This window comes from Suillus fuscotomentosus, assembly GCF_016647785.1.
Source record: "Suillus fuscotomentosus strain FC203 chromosome Unknown F5891scaffold_50, whole genome shotgun sequence".
NCBI lineage: Eukaryota > Fungi > Basidiomycota > Agaricomycetes > Boletales > Suillaceae > Suillus > Suillus fuscotomentosus.
Window position 1 is genome coordinate 259,573 of NW_024539562.1, and position 24,809 is coordinate 284,381.

At 47.3% G+C, this 24,809-nt stretch overlaps 7 protein-coding genes across 7 annotated transcripts; 3 read left to right on the forward strand and 4 right to left on the reverse strand.

Annotated features, from left to right (window-relative positions):
* Window positions 1–1,456: 1,456 nt before the first annotated feature.
* On the reverse strand, window positions 1,457–2,895 carry F5891DRAFT_563900 (uncharacterized protein). The gene is made up of 7 exons (XM_041372289.1): window positions 2,592–2,895; window positions 2,442–2,536; window positions 2,185–2,388; window positions 1,985–2,129; window positions 1,923–1,936; window positions 1,747–1,862; window positions 1,457–1,692 (listed from the first exon to the last, which is right to left on the reverse strand). Exons 1-7 carry the CDS (start codon window positions 2,741–2,743, stop codon window positions 1,564–1,566), a joined length of 855 nt encoding a protein of 284 aa, XP_041222594.1. The 5' UTR covers window positions 2,744–2,895; the 3' UTR covers window positions 1,457–1,563.
* Window positions 2,896–4,122: 1,227 nt separating this feature from the next.
* On the forward strand, window positions 4,123–5,763 carry F5891DRAFT_1192432 (uncharacterized protein; the record flags this gene model as incomplete). The annotated part of the gene is made up of 4 exons (XM_041367603.1): window positions 4,123–4,504; window positions 4,562–4,753; window positions 4,803–5,220; window positions 5,271–5,763. The coding sequence occupies 4 exons, from the start codon at window positions 4,123–4,125 to the stop codon at window positions 5,761–5,763; spliced, it is 1,485 nt and encodes a 494-aa protein (XP_041222595.1).
* A 140-nt stretch (window positions 5,764–5,903) lies between these two features.
* Window positions 5,904–6,415, reverse strand: F5891DRAFT_1051117 (uncharacterized protein). Its single transcript, XM_041362476.1, has 2 exons — window positions 6,067–6,415; window positions 5,904–6,018 (listed from the first exon to the last, which is right to left on the reverse strand). The coding sequence occupies exons 1-2, from the start codon at window positions 6,254–6,256 to the stop codon at window positions 5,939–5,941; spliced, it is 270 nt and encodes an 89-aa protein (XP_041222596.1). The 5' UTR covers window positions 6,257–6,415; the 3' UTR covers window positions 5,904–5,938.
* F5891DRAFT_563938 (uncharacterized protein) lies at window positions 6,404–10,178 on the reverse strand. Its single transcript, XM_041372290.1, has 13 exons — window positions 9,827–10,178; window positions 9,622–9,766; window positions 9,424–9,560; window positions 9,295–9,361; window positions 9,220–9,244; window positions 9,113–9,166; window positions 8,898–9,061; window positions 8,748–8,842; window positions 8,489–8,692; window positions 8,283–8,433; window positions 8,217–8,230; window positions 8,033–8,157; window positions 6,404–7,976 (listed from the first exon to the last, which is right to left on the reverse strand). Exons 1-13 carry the CDS (start codon window positions 9,876–9,878, stop codon window positions 6,552–6,554), a joined length of 2,658 nt encoding a protein of 885 aa, XP_041222597.1. The 5' UTR covers window positions 9,879–10,178; the 3' UTR covers window positions 6,404–6,551.
* A 2,192-nt stretch (window positions 10,179–12,370) lies between these two features.
* Window positions 12,371–12,859, forward strand: F5891DRAFT_957760 (uncharacterized protein; the record flags this gene model as incomplete). Its single annotated transcript, XM_041375509.1, has 2 exons — window positions 12,371–12,517; window positions 12,599–12,859. Coding segments are annotated over 2 exons (408 nt in total), but the record flags the coding sequence as incomplete, so codon positions are not given.
* An 8,395-nt stretch (window positions 12,860–21,254) lies between these two features.
* Window positions 21,255–23,003, forward strand: F5891DRAFT_1051123 (uncharacterized protein; the record flags this gene model as incomplete). Its single annotated transcript, XM_041362477.1, has 5 exons — window positions 21,255–21,495; window positions 21,551–21,745; window positions 21,795–22,224; window positions 22,278–22,855; window positions 22,910–23,003. Coding segments are annotated over 4 exons (1,359 nt in total), but the record flags the coding sequence as incomplete, so codon positions are not given.
* F5891DRAFT_563996 (P-loop containing nucleoside triphosphate hydrolase protein) lies at window positions 22,982–24,021 on the reverse strand. Its single transcript, XM_041372291.1, has 2 exons — window positions 23,876–24,021; window positions 22,982–23,826 (listed from the first exon to the last, which is right to left on the reverse strand). Exons 1-2 carry the CDS (start codon window positions 23,879–23,881, stop codon window positions 23,200–23,202), a joined length of 633 nt encoding a protein of 210 aa, XP_041222600.1. The 5' UTR covers window positions 23,882–24,021; the 3' UTR covers window positions 22,982–23,199.
* Between the last annotated feature and the right edge of the window lie 788 nt (window positions 24,022–24,809).

Below are 24,809 nucleotides of genomic sequence, written 5' to 3' on the forward strand. Positions count from 1 at the left end.
ATGAATGACGCAATCACATGACCTGCATGTGTGACATGAGACCAATCGAACAAATTGAAACATCTGGTCAAGTCTTGCTGGAACTCCCTTGCTCATCAGGGCTGCTTGGCCCGCTGCGGCTGATGAAGCGGATGACGCCACTTAGAAAGGATGAAGAGGACACGCTGAGTTTGTTTATTCAGATGAAGCGGGCTGTGAACCTGTGTTATCGTGGAATTCATGGGTCGCAGGACCGGGACATCTACACGCCAAATGAAACAGTGAGAACAGCCAGTCATCATTCTGCGCGGAGCGCGCAAGAGTATTGATAACAAAATAAGCACCCCAGGTCTACGAAGAAAGAAGATCCGTGATCAGCTGAAATTTTGGGTAAATTTAATTCCGCCACCAGACACGCGTTTATAGAGTCATCATGCATCACCCTTCGGATAAGGACAAGTGATTCGAACAGACGCTCACATCTACACGTTTAGCTTGGCCCCATCAAACGCGCTCTTGAGGCGCCGGCATGCTTGGAGTTATAAGCGTCCCGTTATCATTCTGAAGTACTTCGGCTCCAAAATCTTGGGAAGATTAAGGCACATAGAAGCATCCGCGTGAGCGAAAGTGCAGGCAAGAGCGATGGAAGAGATAAGGTACAAAACCAATATGCAAGGCAGCCCAATCCACATCAAGGTGGGTGAGCCGATAGTTCCCTACCCTTGTCTCGTTCCCTGCTCAGATGGGCTAGAGACTCGACGAGACTAACTTGCTGCATGGATAAACTTGAGAGGGCAGCACGAAAGCACTTCCGGATGTCCTCTACCCTTGGCCAACTTCCTCGCCAGACTTGTCTTCATTACATGCGGATGCGCACAAGTATCTAGACATTCAGAGCTCACCGAGTACTAAGGAGCCCAAGATAGCCTAGGGTCACGATAATTTCAAAGAAGAAATGCGAAGGAAAAAAGGCAGCAGGGAGGTTTGGGCTTGTCGAAGAGTGGCGCGAGCGCTGTGGTGCGGAGACAGCATCAGCCTGAGCTTTCCTTAGCTTTATCCCGTCATCTGTAAGCGCCTTTGCCTTGACGCGACTCATTAGAAAGATCTTGTCCCAACAAATGCGGCAGAAAAGGTGTCGTTGCCAGGCTTTCGGGTGCAATCACAAAATAGTGCATCATACGCTACAGTGGTATGATCGGCCATAAATCCAGTTACATAGTACAAGTGAGCATCATCTGCAATCATACGTCAGTACCCAGAACCCGCCAAAGTGAAAAACCACCCACGAAAAAACAATCGAGTGCTGCGCCATCGCGATTTGCAATGGTTCGTCCAATGACAAATATGCAAGTGCGGACACTTGTACCGCATCAATGCTAAAAAATTGCATCACCTCAGCGAGTTTGTTCAAGGTATCACGATCCATGCGTTCCGGAATGGTCAATTGCCTATCATAGTCCTGAATCTGAATACGAACTTCCTCACTCATTGGGGAGACGATATAGGACTTGATCGCGAGCTTGATGGCCCTACGAGTGACTTCATGGCTTCCTGACACGAGATAAAGCGTCTGCAACACAAGTATTAAGTCGACGATGTAGGACATGAAGCGCTGGAGCGCCGAGTGGCCGAGAGAGAAGCGTCGATGTCCTTTTGTAGATCCAACTTCGACCATTTTATCATCAATTCCCTGAACTCTGCGCTGAGCAAATACTATACACAAATCACGTTAGGGCGGATGAAGACGACAAATAAGATAGCCATTACGTGATGAGGGTCATTGAAGTCCCACACATCGACGATGTCAGTATGAAGCACATATAGACAATCCCGCATCTTGTGTTTCATGAATATTGTGCCCAATGAAAGCGTCTTCCAATATCCTGCAAGACATGAAGATTTAGATTGTATGCAGTGACTATCGACGCGAAACTGGGACAGACTTCTCTTGCCAACCCTGACACTGCGTAAATCACGAGATACCAATGAAGTAAGCAAGGCTTACTCAATTGATGCCTTCATTTTGAGTCCAGGTTGTATTCGCTGAGCGATGGAGGTGATCACCGCGGCCTGGGGCACAAAATACTGATCAACACAGTTTTCAGTTATTTGAATCAGGTGCATGAGTGTCTCCTCATAGTCTATTGCGGCTGCGATATTGCACGTCAGAGGCACGCATGAGCCTGTCAGAGTATTGGTACGCACTAGAGGTCGTAGCGTAGGGAATGTCAGGCCCTGCAAATTGCTTTAGAGGTCCAATACAGGTATCCTCCAGCTCGGCGTCTGCTTTGTTCTTGGCGAGTTCCTCGATGGCTTTATTGCTCAAGCCATTGATAGAGGTTTCATCTAGAGTTCGTTCCATGCGATCAATGAGCATATCGTATTTCGTAAAAACGGCGATAATGGGGACTTGAACAAAGTGTGAGCTCCAACGTAGCAGAGGTAGTTATCGAATCACTTGCCGTCTCCCAGCATTCCACTACGTTTTGATTCCAGGAAATCTTCCGTTCCCGTCTCTAGCAAACGTCCGCCTGCACAAGGTATCTCAAAGCAAAGCCTTCCGTGTGTTTGGTCAATATACCATAACGGGATGATCGAGAGAGAATCCCCACCAAACAGCGTGCAGCTGGTCTTTCAAAGCAGGCATTGCCCTCCGACGTTCCATAAAATCTCGGACTATTTTGATATTGTCTGCTTCCCCTGGTTCGAAACCTTTGCTATCGTGGATAACCAATTTGTCGTTCTGAGATGAGATGAACTCCATGTCGATGGAGACCTCGCCTGGCGTATCGTGCGAAGCGAGCTAATGACAGTATGAGTAGTTGTGCTGGTCGAAGCGTCATGTTCGGCCCACCGCTGTCTCCACTCCAAATACGCGGTGGATCAATGTTGACTTGCCGACGCAAGTCTATTACAAGCATGTCGTCAACACTGGCCTGAAATCGGCGGAAGTCAGATACCTTTCCCGCTACCAGAATTCGGAACCTTAGGAGTGTCAACCTCAAGAATGGCACTTTATGATCGTCTTGACTCACCGGGGACAGATCTGGTATATTTCGGAAGTTGGAGCTCAAGGCTTTCATTGGGAGAGCCAAACTGTTCAGTCTGTTGATCTATGACTTAGACGGGTTCGATGCCGGACATAGATCCTTACTTCAGTTGTTATATTCATGGAAAGGTTGATGATGATCCTGATTTTTTTTTATGAATTTTGATGTAAGCTACGCATGCGAGGTTGAGTTCATGAGTGATTAAGGCGAGAATGCAATGATTCTTGTTTTACCTCGTCTAAATTTGCTTGCACTATACGCGTGGAGAATGTCATCTGCTTCGAGAATAGTCCTTTCTGTCCTCATCTCCAAGCATAGGCACTTGTCGATGTACTCCATACATAAGGAATATTTATCCCCTGGGGAAAGCACCCTACAACAAAAAAGATAGCAACAACTCAGGTGAGAACATGTGCTGGGGTCGGGTACTTACGTGGGCGGAGAAAATGTATGTTGCAAACTCTTTCTTCCTTTACGTTCGTCAATTCGCAATGGTGATTTGCCAATTCGTATTTCAGCGGACTCTATATTCGTTTTGAAGTTCTTGAAATCGACTGTGATACCTATTTTGGATATGTTCAGCGGGTTCGATGATACTGCTTAATGACAAGAATTGAGTACCGTCGATGAGAGGGCAGGAAGCCGTTGAGGTATGAGCCATGCTGATTTGATTTAGGGAGGAGTCTATTCTGAGCTGCTGTAAATTTATGTCCAGGTGCCGCACCCTCGTGCACCCTGTAGATATTCATGGGAGCACGCGTCTTGGGGAAGAACTAGGTCGCAACTAATTTCAAATAAAGACCGTACGCTATATCAATGTTACATAATATCGCCCATATCTAGACGCTGACTGAGTTCGGACCAAGTCCGTATGTTCAAGAAGAACCGAGTGAGGACCGATTGGTCCTGACCAGAAACCGGAATGAGATAAGGTACGCAGCCTCGTTGCAGTAAAAACCGAGTAAGTCTGACTGATAACGGCGTTACGACTCGTGAATACTTGCATCGCCTTGAGATGACGCCCGCTAGTAAAATACAAAGAGTGAATAGGATGCCATGCATACCGTGGTACACCCTAGAGGGAAATCCAATAATGCGTTCAGTCATACTTTTCTGCCTCTTCCTCTACCTCGTTGCAGTGACCCAAGCTGCACCTACAACAAATGCAACAAATACTACTACTAACGACAGTTTAAAAGCCCCGTCATTCACGACTAGAACCCTATGGACCATCATCTCCAGCTCTATTCTCACTCTTTTTGCATGCATCTACAGTGCTATCCACCCCAATATCCCGAGTCCTAAGCACCGCGAATACCCTTCTATCCTATGGCGACAACTTGGCATGATGATCATGGCACTAATCGCTCCTGAATTGATCGTCGCATGGGCTATGCGACAGTACTTGAGCGCTGATCAAGTCACAAATCAGTTCAAGGACTCGAGGTATCCCAATGTTCCTCCTGAGTCTGAATGTGAGTTGTGCTCTTGAAAATTCTGCATCTCACAACTCACTATACACACGTCCTTAGTAAAGGAGTCTGTTTCTGAAACTGAAAATCGCTTCCTTCCCCGAGACATTCTCTTGGCTTTCGGTCGCCTCTTTGTCCTGCTTGCTAAAAGCGTATTATTTGTGATCGTGTCTCTTTGCCATGTTCTTTGTGCTCCTGTGAGGTGGGTCGCAAGGTGGATTAAGCCAGGGAAATCCGAGTCTGACTGGGAAGGTAAGCCCGATTCGTGCTCACCTAGACATTGGCTCATGTGCATCCTTAGATTATACGTGGACTCAGAAGCACAGCTTCTTTGTGCTCATGGGTGGTTTCATGCTTTATAAGGACAGGGAACCCTCCCGTACACTACAGCCAACGCACATTCTCATACTGATACGTCAGAGGTGTATCGACGTTCCTACCCTGACAGCAGACCGGATCGACGACAAGAGCAAGGGCAATGCCATATCGAAAGGAGTGGTCGTGCTTCAGGTGGCCTGGTTTGTTATGCAGCTCATTACCCGCGCCATCTATCACCTCGAAATCACCCAGCTCGAAGTGGGGACACTCGCTTTTGCGGTTCTCAATTTCCTGACTTATGCTGCGTGGTGGGACAAGCCTCTCAATGTGCAATGTCCACACCCAGTGCGCTGGAAGTCGACCGACTTGAATTCAACCGTGATACCGGAGGATCATATTGGGTATGTATGCGCCTCAACAATCATACCGCTACTGATTATGCCTGCCTTAGTAAGATTGAACAAGATAAAACCCATCAGTTTAAAATCTTGGCTCCAGTCTTACGCCCAATTCTAGAACTGATAGGCTTTCCTGGCATTCCCACCTCGCGGGAGCTCCAGGTTCCAACATTTGATGGCAGCATCAAACTCGGAAATGTGGACAGGATTGTTCTCGTGCTCGCTGGATTGCTTATGGCAACCATATTTGGCGGCATCCATGGTATGGCTTGGTTTTTTGCCTTCCCAACACACCAGGAACGAGTACTATGGTGCATGAGTGTCGTTGCTATAACTGGCACGCCCTGGTTTGCTTTACTCACTGCACCGCTCCTTGCAGCTCTGGACACACCACTTCTGATATTCATCCTGCTCTATGCATTATGTATCATGTTGTATATCACAGCTCGTGCCGTTCTCTTGGTACTTATGTTTACCACTTTACGCGATCTTCCTCCTGATGCATACAGGGCCGTGTTGTGGACTAGTTTGGTGCCGCACTTATAGGAACTTTCTCATCACGGTACTTGTAATACACTTCATACTTATCTAATGATATTTGGATGCAGGATCTGTGTAGTCGACGATGGGCGCCCAACAGCTATGAACGACGTGATCACTGCAGGCGTGGCATGAGACTAACCGAACAAACGTCTACTCAAGTCTTGCTTGAACTTGCTCATCACCTGGATGGTGGCGAAATTGGGCTGTTTGGTATGTTGCGGCTGACTGGCGCTACTTGCTCAGGGACTGGCATGTGTTCTATGTATGTTGATTGAAGTGAGCGTTCCCTAGGATGACAAGACACACCTGGGCCGGTAGCCGATATACCCAGTAGTCCTGATACCGTAGATATCACCATACATGGTCCGGTCTGAGTTGAGCAATTTTTGTGATGTAGGATGGAGTGGAAGGATTGATTGAGCTTATGTGAGCGTAGACTCGGATGGCCAAGTATAAAATTTGCAAGATTGAGGATCAAGAGACTGAAGGAGAACATGACACGACAATCTAGAGAACGAAGGACTGATAGACGAAATACAATAATTAGAGAAGCTAACGGAATAACAGGTCCAGGGAGGCCTGTTAGGGCTATATCAAATGATGTCGTGATATAAGTAGCGAAACCGAAAAAGGCAATACAACTATGCTCGAGTGACGTCGTTAACGTCCACCTGCTCCACTATGCCAGGGGATTCGCTGATGCTACGCACACCTCTGCTCCTTGGTGTAACATCCACCTGCTCCACCATGTCAGGGGTATCACTGATGGTACACGCACCTCTTCTCCTTGGTCAATCTCCGGGCTCTCTGGCAATTTGGGTAGCGGGAATTCTGGTATCGGGAACTTCAGGACTGGAAATCCCACTGGGTAGCGGGAATTCTGGCATCGGGGGTGTGAATTCTGGCGGAATTCTGAGAATTCTGGGACCATCTGTGGTAATTCTGTCGGGACTGGGAGTTCTCGAAGTTCTGGGAGTCTCTCTAGTAATTCTGTCGGGACTAGGAGTTCTGGGAGCCTCTCTGGCAATTCCGTCAGGACTGGGAGTTCTGGAAACGCTGACGAGACTAGAACTTCTGGGAGTTCTGGGAGCCTCTCTAGTAATTCCGTCGGGACTGGAAGTTCTGGAAACGCTGACGGTACTAGGATATCTGGGAGTTCTGGGAGCCTCTCTAGTAATTCCCTCGAGACTGGAAGTTCTGGAAACGTTGACGGTACTATGAATTCTGGGAGTTCTGGGAGCCACTCTGGTAATTTCGTCGGGACTGTAAGTTCTGGAAATGCTGACGGGAGCAGGAGCTCTGGGAGTTCTGGGAGCCTCTCTGGTAATTCCCTCGAGACTGGAAGTTCTGGAAACGTTGACGGTACTATGAATTCTGGGAGTTCTGGGAGCCACTCTGGTAATTTCGTCGGGACTGTAAGTTCTGGAAATGCTGACGGGAGCAGGAGCTCTGGGAGTTCTGGGAGCCTCTCTGGTAATTCCCTCGAGACTGGAAGTTCTGGAAACGTTGACGGTACTATGAATTCTGGGAGTTCTGGGAGCCACTCTGGTAATTTCGTCGGGACTGTAAGTTCTGGAAATGCTGACGGGAGCAGGAGCTCTGGGAGTTCTGGGAGCCTCTCTGGTAATTCCCTCGAGACTGGAAGTTCTGTATCTGTGACTGGGAGCTCTGTGTGGAAATCTGCGAGGATCGGGAGCCCACACTCTCATACTAGTTCTCTCGGGACTGCGACTGCAATCATCCCTTCTGGGAGCCTCTCTGGTAATTCTGTCGGGATGGGAACTATTGTAATGGGATTTGCCGATACTACGTGCACCTCTTCTCCTTGGTGTATGAATGTTTCCCAGAAGTTCGGGTTGAAGTTGGACCCTTTGTATCGCATCGATGCTATAAGATCGCACCACCTCGACGATTCTATCCCGATCCACGCGATCCAGGATGGTCAATTGCCTATCACAAGCCTGAATCCAAGTACGAGCCTCTCCTCTCAATGGGGAGGCAAGGTAGGAAGAGACCGCGAGCCTGATGGCCTTATGAGTGAGTTCCCGTCCTTCTGACACGAAATAAAGTGTCTGCAATACAAGTGTTAAGTGGACGATGTACGACATGAAGTGCTGAATCACTGGCGCGTGGCTGAAGAAGTGTCGACGTCCATTGGTAAGTCCAACTTCGACCGTTTCTATCATCGTTTCCCTGAAATTTTGGCCGAGTAGGTGCTATACATAAATCATGTTAGGGCGGATGCGAAGACGACAAATAAGATAGCCATTACATGATGAAGGTCATAGAAGTTCCACACGTTGACGATGTCAGTATGAAGCACATGTAGAAAATCCCACATCTTGGGCTTCTTGAATATCGTGCAACAGCAACAACATGAAAGTGTCTTCCGATATTCTGCAAGACAAGAAGATTAGATTGTATTCAGTTATTGTCAACCAGAAACTGGGACAGACTTCTCTTGCCAACCCTGACACTGCGTAAATCACGAGATAAGAATGAATGAAGCAAGCAAGACTCACTCGAATGATGCTTCTATTTTGAGTCCAGGATCCACTTGTTGAGCGATTCGGATGGAGGTCATCACTGCAGTCTCGGATGCAGAATGCTGACTGACGCAGTTTTCAGTTATCTGAACCAGGTGGGTGAGTGTCTTCTTATAGTCTTCGTTGGCTGGAATATTGCACTTCAGAGGCATGCATGAACCCGATGAAGTATTGGTACACACTAGAGATCGCAGCATGGGGAATATTAGGCCCTGCAATTTTCTTTAGAGGTCCGATGCAAATATCCTGCAGCTCCACTTCTGCTTTTGCCTTGGCGAGTTCCTGAATGGCTTCATCGCTCAATCCTTCGAGAGAGATTTTATCTAGAGTTAGCTGTATGCGGTCGACGAGTCTATCATATTTAGTAAGAGCGACGATGACAGGAACTTTGACAAAGTGTGAGCTCCATCGTAGGAGACAGATAGTTATCGATGCACTCACCGTTTCCCAGTATTCCACTACGTTTCAATGTCAGAAATTCCTTCGTTCTCGTGTCTAGCAAGCATTTGCCTGTAAGGGGTGTCTCAAGGCAGAGCCTTCCATGTATTTGGTCAGTCCACCATAACGGAATGGTCGAGATAGAATCCTTACCAAACAGCATGCAACTCTGGAGACATGTTCCTCCGACGGTCAATGAAATCCCGGATTGTTTCGAGGTTGTCTCTGAGTTCAAAACCTTTGCTAATGTGGAGAACAAAATTGTCGTTTTGAGGTGAAATGAACTCATGATCAATGCTGGCCCCGTGCAGATAGATCTATTGACAGTATGAGTAGCTGTGCTCGTTGAAGCGTCACGTTCAGCCCACCATATCTTCCACTCCAAATACGTGGCTGACCAGCGATGACTTGCCGACGCCAGTCTGTTAAAAAGCACAGCATCAACACTGGGCTGAGATCAGAGAAAGCTATATACCTCTCCTATCACCAGTATTCGGAATCTATGGAGCGTTAACCTCAAGAATGGCACTTGATGATCATGCTGACTCACCGAGGAATAGTTATGTTCCTAGAAAACTGGACGTCGATTCTGATTTTGTTATGATACGTGGTGTAGTCTACGCATGTGTGGTTGAGTTCATGAGTAACAAAGGTAAAAATGCAATGATTCTTGTTCCACCTTGTCCTTGGCTGGCGCCATACGCATGGAAGATGTCATCTGGGTTCAAAGGAAAATCTTCGGTCTTCGAACTATAATATGACGCCTTGTTAAGACAATCCATATGCAAGGAAAATTTATCCCCGTAAGAAAGCACCCTAGAGCGAAAGCATAGTAGTAACTTAGATGAGAACACGTGTGATGGAGTCGAGTACTTACCAGGGTGGAGAAAATGTCCATCGCAATCTCTTTTTTCGTTTACATCCAATCAGTGGCACACTCTGCGGCACACTGCATGATTCGCCCATGCATACTTTAGCAAACTCTATATCCATTTTTGATTCCTTGAAATCGATGGTGATACCTATTGGATATGTTCAGCGGAGCTGATGATAAGTACTGCTTAATAACAATAATTGAGTACCAGAGATGTTGAGAGGATAGGGAACCGTTGAGGGATGAAAAGTACTATCCATGGTGATTTGATTTAGGGAAACTCTGAGTGACTGTAAATTTATATAGAGGTTAATGAGCGGCGGTCAAGCATCAGCGCTTTAGCTGTGGTACCCAGTGGATATTGAATGGAAACCTAATTTGCTAAAGGGCCAATACCCATTGCCCACCGAATCTAGACGCTGACTTCGGGTTGGGTAGAGTCAATGCCGGGTTGTAATGATTGCGAATCGCAGCGGCAGATAGAAGCCTACGATTGGAATAGTGAAACATCGGCTCCTAAATTGGCGCCTTGAGACGACGCCCGCTACTCGGAACATACCGTGATACCTTCACCGTCCCCAAAGTAACGTCCAATAATGCGCTCGCGTCCTCTTCTATAGTACCTCGTTGAAACACTAATCCAAACTGCCGCATATACAATAGGGTACGGTTCAACTGATGGATTGCAAACACACCGGAACGTAAATTACATAAATCCTGCCTTGGGACATGCGTTCACCTCCTGGATTGGGACAACTGCCGCTGGGGTCGAACAGGATTAGAACACTGAACAGACGCTCACATATACACATTTAGTTTGCCCGGAGTCTCGTTACCATTCTCAGGAAGTACTTTGGCTCCCAAATCTTGGGAAGAGTAAGGGACGTAGAGGGCCTCACGTATCTTGTTTTCGTGAACGTCGGAACGCTCAAGAGATAAGACCAGCCTATTCTCAGTCTACCCTCGTTGTACTAACGCTCGCCAGTAAAATAAAATAAAAATAGTGAACAGGATGCTTACGATATGCCCATCTAATCATGCGCTTACTACTTCTCTGCATCCTCCTCGTTGGAGTGACCCAGGCCGCACTGTAGGAGTTAGCGCATATTGGAGATAGAGGTACGAGCACAACAAGGAAAAATTAGTAATATGTAGAAGAATTAGTAATGTAGGGAACGAATAACCGGTAATGTCCGAAACGGACATTATTTGTCATCGACTCGCGGACCATAGACAAGTCCGCGATTACATATACATGGTCCGGGTACTTACATTTAGCGTACCTTATTATATATACTGTAGCATTATTTCGAGTAGGAATTCAGTCCAATTAATTATCTCAAAGTCTTCATTCAAATACTACATTAAAGTTTACACGCACCTACAACAGATACAACAAATACTACTACCCGGGCCAGCGACAGTCTTAAAGCACCATCATTCACGATAAGAACCCTTTGGAGCATCATTTCTGTTGAAGTACACAAGCCGAACATGCTTACAAAGCAGGGGTAGCGGACTTCTACTGAGTTTCGGAGAAAACATATGATATATATTGTACTTAGGAAATTCCCGAAAAATCTATCCTACTTGTGCTCCTATTATCAGCCATCTACATATATTCATTCTAAGCCTTCGTCCCAAGAGGTTATGAGCCCTGCCGTGTGCAAACAAAAAATTATCATATTATAAATAACAAATCTAACCAAAAAAATGAACCTTCAAAATGATGGACCAAACGACTGGTTCTTCGTTATCGTCGTTATATCGTATCGAGCACTTGAATGATGAAAATTGGTTGGGATGGAAGCGTCGCGTCAAAGCCATCCTCTTCGAGAAAGGAATTGAAGGATACGTCGAAGGCACTGTTCCTAAGCCTGCGAGGGGTCCATTACCCACGTCAGCACAAAAGGAAGCAGACATAGCAAAATGGGAAATCAATGACCGAAAAGCCCAGACAGTGATAGAGCTGTCAATTGCAGACAGCCAAATGATACATCTGTCTGGCGCAAAAACGGCCAAAGAAATGTGGGATCAGCTAAAGCTTGTCAAGGAATCGTGAGGCAAGCAAGCTATTACCACATGGCAGCATAAACTCTATAGGACTTACGCTGATGAAGACGATGACATCCCTACGCATGTCAAACATATGAGGGAGATCCAAGAGACCTTACATATGATGGGAAGTAAGGTGACAGAAGATGACTTCTGCACCATGTTGATCTCATCTTTGCCGGAATCCTGGGATACCTTCACAATGACGTATCAGAATAAAATAGGCAATACGAATGCAATCACTTCACATGAGCTCATCTCCCTAATAATGGAAGAGAACTCGCAAAGGAAAGAGAAAGAAGGAAAAGGCAAAGGAAAGGAGAACACACTTGTTGTTAAAGGAAAGACTTTAGGAAAGAGGAAGCAAGAAGACGTGAAGAAGTGTCATATCTGTAAGAAGATGGGTCATGTTGAAGCTGAGTGTTGGTTCAAGGATAAGCAATGCTCTAACTGCGGAAAAGCGGGACATACTAAAGAGAGTTGCTGGAGTAAAGGCGGAGGAAAGGTGGGTCAAGGCCCATCCAAACCCCCTCCAAAAAAGCGCAGGAAATTTGACAATGCACGCATCGCAACAGATGCAGATGTCGTTGCGAATAATGCACAATATGAGGAAGATGTAGCCTTCATGGGCGAAGAGATGCAGGTCGAACCAACAGAGATCGAGAACCAGACAGAAGTCGAGTTCAAAGACCTGAATATGGAAGACCAAGTTAATGTATCTAATAACAGTGATGAATTTGAGAAACTTAGCTATTATGATTGGCTAGCGGACTCAGGAACAACATCACATATTACTAAGATTCGGTCTGCACTGACGGACTATGTCCCACTAAAAAGTCATAGAGTCAGCGGGATCACGAATGAATCCCTTAAAGCTGAAGGATGCGGGACAGTCGAACTAGTAAGTATAATAAATAAGCAGCAGGTAACCTGCAAACTTAAAAATGTCCTACATGTGCCACGTGCCTCGAATAACCTTGTATCTATCACATGTTTAGATCGAGAAGGAGGACACGCTATAATGGGAAAAGGTAAGGCAAGCTTAAAAGTGCGCGGAGGACGCACAATTGCCGAAGGGAAGCTCTACAATGGACTATATCTATTGGAAAGTCAGGCAAAAATACAGTCAGTAACAAAAGTAAACACTGCCCGAGAAGAGCAACCCACAGATTGGCTTACCTGGCACAAGCATTACAGACATATAGCTTATAGCGGCCTTAAGAGGCTACACAAAGAGCAATTAGTAGAAGGTATGAATATTAACGAAAACACACCTACACCACAGTGCGAGGCCTGCATACAGGCAAAACAGATGCGGGACTCATTTCCGCGCAATACAGACAATCGTTCCAAAACACTTGGAGAACTCACACACAGTGATGTATGGGGTCCAGCAAGGGTACAGTTGATAGGTGGATCTAAATATTATATTTCATTCATCGACGACTGCTCCCGAAGGAGCAGCGTCGAATTTATGGAACATAAAAATGAGGCATCTACAAAAGTCAAACAATACGCGACGTACCTGAAAAAACACTGGCAAGACCAACCAAAAAAGTTCCGAGTAGACAATGGAACAGAGTACATTAACAACGATCTAAAAACTTGGTGTAAGAACGAAGGGATTGAACTAGAGACAACCGCACCATACTCACCAGAGCAGAATGGAGTGTCTGAAAGATTCAACCGAATGTTAGCCGAACTAGCATGGGCGATGCTAATAGAGAAAACTTACCAGAGTCTTCATGGGCGGAGGCGATATCACATGCCGCATATATCAGAAATCATGCGCCCACGCGAGCGCTAGAAGGCGCAACGCCTGAACAATTATGGAACGGTAAAAAACCAAATGTAACACACTTACAAGAATTTGGAGCACCAGTGTATGTGCTCCAAGAGGGCATAAATCAATCTAAAATGAGTCCAAAGTCAGTAAAGCAAATCTTCGTCGTATTTGCAGACGGACCAAGATCAATAAAGTATTATAACACTAGGACACATCAAATACGCATATCGTGAAACTATACGTTCCTAACTAATGTGCCACCTGCACCCGATGCACAGTGTGAGGGGGAGACAGAAAGAGTAGACGCGCAGCCATCAACGAGCGCAACACCTTCTGCACCCAATGTACAGCATGAGGGGGAGACAGAAAGAGTGGACACACAGTCTAGTAAAAACCATTCAAGTTCAAATGAAAATCAGCATGATTATATAATGGGAGAGCAAGAAAACTCACCCATGAAAAGGAAGTGTCTTCCTGAAGAGGAAGATGAAAATAATCTACCTAGAAGAACGAAAAGACAAATGGTAAGACATAACTATGAACAACTGAATGACCCAGAACCGGAATGGGCTTACCTCGAGTGTGAAAAGCACGAACTTGAGGAAGAACTTTACCAAGAGGATATAGTCCTTGCCGCCATAGCTGCAAACAGCAGTTTTGAACCGCATGAGCCAAGATCACTAAAAGAAGCGCAAACATTAGATGACTGGCCAAAGTGGGAACAAGCGGTACAAGCGGAACTTACCCAATTAGAGGAAATGGGCACTTGGGAGTTAGTAGACCCTCCGAAAGATCGCACTCTAGTCGGAAATAAATGGGTCCTTGTTAAGAAAACTAATAAAGAAGGGGAAGTGGTCAAATATAAGGCACGGTTAGTAGCCAAAGGATACTCACAAATACCGGGCATGGACTACACAGATACCTTTGCACCAGTAGTGCGACTGGAAACGATATGTTCAATAATGTCCACAGCCGCATCCCTTGATTGGGAAGTGCAGCAGATGGATGTAAAAGGGGTGTACCTTAACGGCATACTGAAAGAGGAAGTGTATATGGAACAGCCCGAAGGCTATAATGATGGAACCCGCCGAGTATGTCAACTGCGAAAGACCCTTTATGGGCTAAAACAGTTGGGAAGAGAATGGAATCTCGAGCTAAATAGCCGCTTGACGAGAATTGGATTCAGACAACTGAAATCCGATCCGTGCACCTACATCAGAAAGACCACGGAAGGAATTGAAATAATTACTGTATGGGTCGATGACCTATTATTATTCGTGGATCATTCGAGTCTGATGGATCAATTAAAAGCGCAACTAAAAGATATACTTGACATCACTGACCTTGGAGAGCCGAAAAAAATCGTTGGGATAGAGATCACTCGAGATAGACCCAACAGGTCAATCCGACTCACACAGACCAAATATATCGAGTCTATCCTAACAAAACAAGGTCTTCAGTCATGTAACTCAGTAGGTATGCCGCTTGATCCAAAGATCATACTCGAGAAAGAAGTGACTGACCAGGAAGGCAACCAAAGTAATAACTATGCATCACTGATCGGATCGCTGATGTATTTGGCGGTAGCCACACGTCCAGATATCACATACACTATACAAAGACTTAGCTCGTTTACTGCAAACCCAGGATTAGCACACTGGATAGCAGCGAAACATGTTTTAAGGTACTTAGCGGGAACACTAGAGCTCGGAATGAAGTACCAAGGTACTACAAAACTCGATAAGACCCAAATTCGTTTTGTCGGATGGTCAGACGCAGATTATGCGAACGACCCGTGAGATAGAATATCCATATCAGGATATGTCTTCAAACTAGGAGGAGGAGCGATTACATGGAGTTCAAAGAAACAAAATGCAGTCTCACTTTCGTCAACAGAAGCTGAATATGCTACGATGGCTCATGCTGCACGTGAAGCCGTTTGGCTCCGGAATCTGTTCGAGGAATTAAACTTACCTCAGAACAATCCAACAATCCTTCACGGAGACAACATGTCCACGCTCGCAATTGCGTGAGATCCACAGTACCACGCGAGGTCCAAGCATTTTGATGTAAAAGACCATTACATCAGGCAAAAGATCCAAGAAAGAGTGATTCAAGATCAATATTGCTGCACTGACGAAATGATCGCAGATGTGTTGACGAAGCCGCTACACAAGCCGAAACATTATAAGTTTACAAATGATTTAGGTATGACTTCGGTGTAGAAACAACAATACAATGAGGAACAAGGATGCTCCTAACTGTATCTATAAAATGTTGTGAGGTCGCGCGTTACCTAGTCTGCTATTCTTGAGGAGACAAGTGCGTTCGACCCTAGGGGAAGCGAGTGCTGCGAAGATCTAGAGGTACGCGCTTCAGCGAAGCGTGAGAAAGCGCAAGTGCGCGCAAGGTACGAAGGCGCGGGAACGCGCGCGCGTATTAGCGCGAAGCGCGGGAAAGCGCGCGCGCGTAAGCGGAAATAAAAGAGACTAAGCTTAAGTGATGATATAAAGCAATATAAGAAAAGATAGATGCAAAGTGTAGACCAATAGACTTCTACTATGTACTGCTAAGTAAATAGTGGGTGATAACTAGTAAGTTCAAGGGAAAAGTAAGGTTAGTAATAGTATGTACTGCTGGCGCTTATATAGCGCGCCTAAGCGCGGTCAAGCGGAGCTGAAGCGCTACCGAGTAGGTATGTAAATATATATATGAGTGAGAATGCATGATAAAAATAAAGGTGGAACTATGCTAATAAAGGAAATGGAAATATACGCACTAGGGAGCTTGGTGGACAGTGGATGGATGCTTCTGGATGGCTGGCGCCATAGGGCGCGCAAGCGCGGGAACGCGCGCGCGCGCGTATACATCGCGAAGCGCGGGAATGGTGCGCGCATGGCGCGCGTTGCGCGGGAAAGCTGCGCGTCATATAGAGATAGCTGTGGGTAGTGCACAGAGTGACGCTACAAGTTCGTGCTATGTACTTCCTAGTGTAAAGCACCATATCACGCCATGAGAGGCATAATTCTCTACATCTCCCAGGGACTTAAATTCTGAGTGTCCCCACTCAGTGCGTGTGTGGTGAGGGTTTCGCGTGATAGTATGCATGTGCGATGCATGTACGATGCTTTGGTTGTTGGGCGATGAATGCGTGATCATAAGAATGGTATGTGTGAAGCGCGGGAAGTTGCGCGCATGTTACGCGCGAGGCGCGAGAATGCGCGCGCGCTATGCGTGAAGGCGCGGGAATGAAGCGTAGCATGGTGGATTGCGAGGGTGACTCTGATGTGATTAATGTGCCATGGGTGTGGGGCGATGATGCAAGGGTGATATGGATGTGGCGCGCAAAGCGTGGGCGAGATGCGCGCATATCCATATAGCACGGGAAAGTGCGCGCGCGCAAGGCGCGAGAACGCGCATGAGTGTCGCATGTGTTGTATTCTGTGGGGATGGCGCGAAGTGGTGCGGTCCAAGAGCGATCCAATCCAAGTCCAAACCAAGTCCTGCTAGGCGCGCTAAATATTAGGTGGTAAGGTTTGAACAGTGTGAGTAAAACTATATGTGAAAATGCGAAGGAAAAAATGGTAAACTTTGCGGATGTCCTATCCGACTTGTCTTCTTCGTGCGGCTGTCGACATCTACACCTTCCTATGAGCGAGGCGCAGGAAGCGCGCATGTGTGCGCGCGCGAGGCGTATGGGCGCGTGAATATTGCGCGCGTATGTGCGCGTTCTAAGGTAAAAAGGAGCATGGTGCCGCGTCATGCGTGCGAAGAGAAAATATACTATTGAGCTAGGTGGGCACAATCTAAGGTTGTTGTGTTGTTTTTCTTCTATGTTCTTCTAGGCGCCTCCTATATGCATATATATCAGTGTGTTATTAGTTCCTTGGATGGCATTATAATGAGAGAAAATGAAAATGAAAGCGCGCTGGACGAAACCCAGGGTAAAACAAACGGTATCCTATGAAACAGCATTGGTATATGGTTTTCTTTGGTGCGCGGCTGAGGCGCTCGATCCTCCTCCTTGAGCGCGTGCGAGTGCGCGTGACTAGTGCGCTTCGCGTCTCTTGCGAGCTGACGCTTTACTCAAGGTAGGGTTGGAATGAGCGAGGCTGGCGCGCTTGGGGGGGGGCTTGTAACTGGCAGAATGAATTCCTGCACAACGCGCTGCAGGTTGAAGGCGCGCCAATGGGAGGCGCTGCAAGGGGTGTAGGGGCGCCCTACAAGCTGATAGGATGCGCGCGATGTGCGCGCCTTGGCGCAATTTCGCGCGAATTTGATTATATTGGCCGAACACGCGAGGAACGGCCATTTCTCTGCAAATTCATTAGCGAGAGACATGTATAGTGAAGAATTAGGCGCAAATGTTGCGCCAATGGGCTGTAAGGGTGGTATATCAAGGCGCAATAGGCGCATAGGTGAAGGAGAATAGTGCGCATCAAGGCGCGCAGGAACGAAATTGACATGGTAAGCAAAAGTGCGAAGAATGCGAATAAATGTGCGAAGTGCGAAGTTAAAGGTGATGATAGGGGGGTTAGGCGCATATGTATGTGTCAGGCGCGCGCCTATGTCGCGCCTGGATGTCTGATTGGAATATACCTTGTGTTGAATGACAGAAATGAAATTTAAAAGGGGAGAAGCGATAGAAATGCGGTAGCGTGAAAACTCTGCTAAATTTATGAGTGCACGAGGCACGGGAACGCGCGCGCATATTGCGCGATGCGCGTGATCATGGCGCGTGAACAAGGGGTGGTGAGAAGATGAAATTAAAGTGTTTGGAATCATCATATAGCTCCTTAAGAGCTTCAAACGTGAAAAGGACAAAAAGCGCGAAACAAGATGAGGGTAAATATACACTGCCTCTAGGCGCGCGCATTGCGCATCCTCAGGCGCAATATGGTGCGCCTCAGTTGCGCCAGGGTTGCCTGAGACATGCTCTGCTTGGTGGATGTGCAGCGTGACGCACGGATGCTTTACCGGCAAGCGATAGTCACTGGATGCAAAAAGTGCGACATGCGCGTGATCGTTAGCGACAGATGGAATTACCAGAGACAAACTCTGGTTGATGCAAGGTGCGACTTGAGCCTCTGATGCGGCAGAAGGCTCCTCCATAGGCGCGCTAAGGCGCGATAGATGTTTAGGGTCATCCCTGACCTCTGATGATGTGGATGGTGATAGTGGTGATGGCAATGGTGCGATTGGCGAGGTTTCTTCCTTGAGCGATGCGAGAGTGATAGGCGCGCGTGTTTCTAGCGGTGCATTAGTGTGCAATAGATGATTAGAGTCATCCCTGACTTCGCGCGATGCGATAGCGATAGGCGCGCGCGATGCGTTAGCGATAGGCGCGCGCGATGCGTTAGCGATAGGCGCGCGCGATGCGTTAGCGATAGGCGCGCGTGTTTCAACTGGCGCGTTAGTGTGCAATAGATGTTTAGAGTCATCCCTGACTTCTGGCGATGTGAATGATGATGATGATGATGCGGATTGTGAAGGAGATGGTGCTGATGATGAAGGTGAAGAGGCGCCTGCAGCGCGCTTTGTGAGCGCGGGCCTGAGTTCGTGATCTAAAGTGATGCAGTCTGGTATAGCCTTGCATGCTGGCGCAGTTGATAGCTGAGGTGCGCGTGAATCGCGCGAAGGCGCGGGAAAGGCGCACGCGCGAGGCACGTGAATAGGAACTGGTGGCTTTCTGTCAAGTACAACATCTGAGGGTGCGCGATAGAAGAGTCCAGCTGTTGCATTAGCGCTAATGGTCGTATCCTGCGTTGCGCGACGCGCGTGGTAGCGATCTTTGTACTTGGCTACCTTAGCTTGCACTGGTGTGCTTGGCGCTACCACAGGTGCGCTAACTGGTGCGCTTACTGGTGCGCTTGGCGCGGGAAAAGCGCGCGCAGGTAATAGGAACTGCGCAGCTGCGAAGATGTCCATGAATGGGTATGGGTCGTATGGATGGTGGTCAGGGAACTTGATCATAAGGCGCAAGCGAATTTGCGCCTGAGCATCGCTAGGGATTCCTTCCATGAATAGGTGGTCGCGTTCGGCCTTTCCAATACGGTCTTCATCCATGAGTGGCTGCATAACCTTCCTGAATGCGCGCAGGTAATTGCTGAGTTCTGTGCAAGAGGTCATTGGTTTGTTAGCGTATTCGCGCGCGATAGCGCGCAAGTCCGCGAGCGCGTAGCGTCTTTTACCATCCCATCCAGGATACATTACCTTCACTTCTGTCATGAATGCTTCATAATCACTTACTGCCGCTTCTGGCATACCTCCCCATAGTTCTCGATCGTCGCGCTCAAGGTAGCGGATAATACCTTTAATGCGGTCGTGTCCTTGGAGTCCTGCTTCATCAGCAAGCTGCTCATATGCGTCAATAAATTCGGCGAGGTTGTCTGTAGTGCCGTCGAACTTGGGCGCGTTTGCTGTGCCGCGGATGGGCAATCTATAAGGCATTGAGGCGTGCGAAGGCGCATGCGCACGCGAGGCGTATAGGTGCGCGCGTAAGGCGCAGAGGCGTGGGAACTATTGCGCGCACGCAAGGCGCGAGAATGCGTGACTAGAAAATGGTTAGCTTTTGAAATTGCAAAGAAATTGACCTTATATGTATTAAATAGTGTGAAGTGCAAGAAAGGTGCGCGCGCGAGGCGCACAGCGTGGGAAAGCGCGCGCGCAAGGCGCGAGAATGCGTGACTAGAAACTGGTTAGCTTGTGAAAATGCAAAGAGATTGACCTGTATGTGTTAAGATGCGCAAAACTAGATCTTGCTGACTGCTCCCCTCGCGGTGGGCTCCAGTTGTAGAAACAACAATACAATGAGGAACAAGGATGCTCCTAACTGTATCTATAAAATGTTGTGAGGTCGCGCGTTACCTAGTCTGCTATTCTTGAGGAGACAAGTGCGTTCGACCCTAGGGGAAGCGAGTGCTGCGAAGATCTAGAGGTACGCGCTTCAGCGAAGCGTGAGAAAGCGCAAGTGCGCGCAAGGTACGAAGGCGCGGGAACGCGCGCGCGTATTAGCGCGAAGCGCGGGAAAGCGCGCGCGCGTAAGCGGAAATAAAAGAGACTAAGCTTAAGTGATGATATAAAGCAATATAAGAAAAGATAGATGCAAAGTGTAGACCAATAGACTTCTACTATGTACTGCTAAGTAAATAGTGGGTGATAACTAGTAAGTTCAAGGGAAAAGTAAGGTTAGTAATAGTATGTACTGCTGGCGCTTATATAGCGCGCCTAAGCGCGGTCAAGCGGAGCTGAAGCGCTACCGAGTAGGTATGTAAATATATATATGAGTGAGAATGCATGATAAAAATAAAGGTGGAACTATGCTAATAAAGGAAATGGAAATATACGCACTAGGGAGCTTGGTGGACAGTGGATGGATGCTTCTGGATGGCTGGCGCCATAGGGCGCGCAAGCGCGGGAACGCGCGCGCGCGCGTATACATCGCGAAGCGCGGGAATGGTGCGCGCATGGCGCGCGTTGCGCGGGAAAGCTGCGCGTCATATAGAGATAGCTGTGGGTAGTGCACAGAGTGACGCTACAAGTTCGTGCTATGTACTTCCTAGTGTAAAGCACCATATCACGCCATGAGAGGCATAATTCTCTACATCGGCTTGAGGGGGAGTGTTGAAGTACACAAGCCGAACATGCTTACAAAGCAGGGGTAGCGGACTTCTACTGAGTTTCGGAGAAAACATATGATATATATTGTACTTAGGAAATTCCCGAAAAATCTATCCTACTTGCGCTCCTATTATCAGCCATCTACATATATTCATTCTAAGCCTTCGTCCCAAGAATTTCTAGCTCCGTTCTCACCATTTTTGCATGCGTCTACAGTGCCATCCACCCCAATATCCCGAGTCCTAAGCACACCAGCCAGCTTCATGGCCTATGGCGACAAATTTGCATGGTGATAATGGCATTGATAGCTCCTGAACTGATCGTCACTTGGGCTATGCGACAGTGGTTCAGCGCTGATCAAGTTACAAGACAATTCAAGGAATTGGGATATCCCAGCGTTCGTCCGGAATCTGAAGGTGAGTCGTGCTTTTGGAAACTCTGCATCTCGCAACCCACTATACATGTTCTTAGAAAAGAAGTCTTTTGGAGCACCTGGAACTGAAAATCGTTTCCTTCTCGACATTCTCTTGGCTTTTGTTTGCCTCTTTCGACTGCTTGCTAAAGGTATACTATCTGTGCTGGTGTCCCTTTGGCGTGTCCTTTGTGCTCCTATGAGGTGGGCCGCACGGTGGATTAAGTCAGAGAAACTCGAGTCTGGTTTGGAAGGTAAGCCTGATTCGTGCTCACCTAAATGTTGGCTCATGTGCATCCTTAGATTTTACGTGGACCCAGACGCACAGCTTCTTTGTGCTCATGGGTGGTTTCATGCTTTATGCGAATGGGAAACCCCACCGTACAGCAAGCCGTACACTACAACCAGATCACATTCTCACACTGATACGTCAGGACTGTATCGACGTCCCTATCCTAACGGCAGACCAGATCCACGACAGGAGCAAAGGCAATGCGATATCAAAAGGATTGGTCATCCTTCAAGTAGCCTGGTTTGTTATGCAGCTCATCACTCGCGCCATCTATCGCCTAGAAACCACCCAGCTCGAAGTGGGGACACTCGCTTTTGCGGTTCTCAATTTCCTGACTTATGCTGCGTGGTGGGACAAGCCACTCAATGTGCAATGTCCACATCCAGTGTACTGGAAGCCAACCAAGTCAAAGTCAACCGTGACGCCAGAGTATGTCATTGGGTATGTATGCGCTTCAACAAGTAGACCGCTACTTATTACTATGTCTGTCTCAGCGTCAGTGAAGAAGATAAAATCGCTCAGTTTGGAATCTTGGCTCCAGTCTTGCGCCCAATGCTAGAACTGATAGGCTTTCCTGGTATTCCCCCATCTCGAGAGCTCCAAGTTCCAACGTTTGATGGTAGCATCAAACTCGAACAACTGCACAAACACGTTCTTTTGCTCGCTGGATTGCTTATGGCGACTATATTTGGCGGCATCCATTGTATGGCTTGGTTTTTTGCTTTCCCAACATACCAGGAACGGGTGCTATGGCGCATGAGTGCCGTCGCTATAACTTTCATGCCCTGGCTTGGTTTACTCACTGCACCGCTCCTTGCAGCTCTGGACGCGTCACTTACATGGTTTATCCTGCTCTATGTACCATATATCATGTTGTACATCACAGCTCGTGGCGTCCTATTGGTTCTGATGTTCACCACTTTACGCGATCTTCCTCCTGAAGCATATCAAACGGTGTTGTGGACTAGTTTGGTGCCGCACTTATAGTTCCTGATCACAGTACTTGTAATACACTTTGTACTTATCCAACGATATTCAGATGCAGGATTTGTTTGGTCGACAAAGGACTTAGGTACGCTCAACAGCTATGAACAACGCGATTTTCATATTCTCCTCCGCCTAGCAGCTACGTTCTTCGCTGTACAAGATCCATAAGTTTAAATTTTTCAACCTCAATCTTCGATCAGAGAACCTAAGAGAGGTGCTTATGTATCCAAGGAGGCATAACAACTTGAATAAATTAGATTTTCTTTAAAGATGGATGAATGGGATGGAGATGGCGAACCAAAATGAATGGAAAGGAGTAACACTGACTATATATAAACAGGAAATACAGTAACTTCATTAATCCTTTGACCACGGCGACAACGAACACTGCAATCCAGCAACATGATTGGACCAACTGTCATTGACAGACTAATTTGAATGCGAGCAATTGTTGACAAGGAGATTGCGTAGAGTGTCGCTAGACTCTGCAATGCGATGAGTGACGTCGTCTGGGATGTCCGGGTATTCCTGAAGTGCCGTGACACAAGCATGGTCTGTGAAATGCATGCTCTCTCTCTCAAACCTACCCCTGTTTTCATCCCACCAGCTCTCCATGTTCGGTTCGTTCTCCAATCCTGTGATGACGATGACGATTGGGACCTTCTTCCTGCAGGTCCTAGAGTAAAACATATCGTAGGTCTGAACGATGGTGTTAAGGCCAGGCATTCTGCTGGACGACACGCAGTACACCAGAAGGTCGATACCATCTGACGGCGACCTAGAGCTTATGAGCTGACACAGTAAGTTCTTCAACTGTCTTTTCACCTCCAGATCCGGCACTGTGCCTGCAGGCCCTTCCCCAAGACCCGCAGTATCAAAAAGGACGAATCTCTGGCCTGAAAAATCTACTGGATAGCGTTGAACGCTAGAAGTGCATCCATCAGCATCATTGGTCGTCTTCGCAAGCTGGTTTTTTGTGATAGTGTTGATGATAGAACTCTTGCCTGAGCCTGTTTCGCCGAAGATGACAACGTTTCTTGCCCGTGGGGGTGTCTGCTATATTTTATTAGTAAGCGTGATGCGGTTCAAAATGAAGGACACGTACTTCCATGCTGCTCGATGATGCGTGTGAAGACGGAGGTTGTCTCGTTCCGTCGGTCGATCGAACCACTGCTGGGCTGTGCACAGGTTGACCAGCCACAACACTCTAGAAGTCAACTGAATGAGCTGAACATAAGACACTGGATCAACTTTATACCTCGACAGGCTGTGTTGTTTTGATACGCTGCGCTTTCAACTTAAGAGACATGCGCTGATCATCAACAGCCAAACATGATACTGTAAAGCTGCTTTTAGGAAACGACGACATTGTTGAAGGTGAGAGCTTACCGGACTGTCCATAGTTCACAAGTACTTGTCCGAAAGTCGTCTCAAACGCACCCACAAGCTCAGTATGTCCAGACTCATATGAAGCACAAAGTTCGAGGTGGATTGCCTTTGATTTGCGGGAAAATATGGGCATGAGACAGGGGGGAAACGTCAGAGGGCACCCATGGATAGTGAGGGTCTCGTTCCAAGAAACGCTGCTTGAGTCAGTCATTGCTGCCTTAGTCGTGGTGGCCCCCCATCGACCATTGGATGTAGAGACACGGACGTAATGGCCAGTGGGCATGCGAGTAGATGAAATGTTGGGAAGGTTCATGGCTGCAATAACTGCATGTCGCAGTGGACCGGGTAATATGAGAAATGGGAAATCGAAGAATGTACTACAGTACTTTACCTTCTAGTGCCAAAACATGTCCGCCAATGTTGAACATGGCAAATGCCAATACAATTTCTAAAACAAGTGGATGATGAAGGAGGAAAGAATGAGCGAAGCCGCTACTTGGGCTTTATATCTTTCTTACACTCGTTGTACAAACATAATGATATGTTAAAGTATTGTAATGACCTTGTAATATCCGAATTCTGATCCGTTTGATATAACCTTGCGGCGCAGTGCTGTGTGAGACTGTGACCTGTAAGCTGTTAGCAGAATA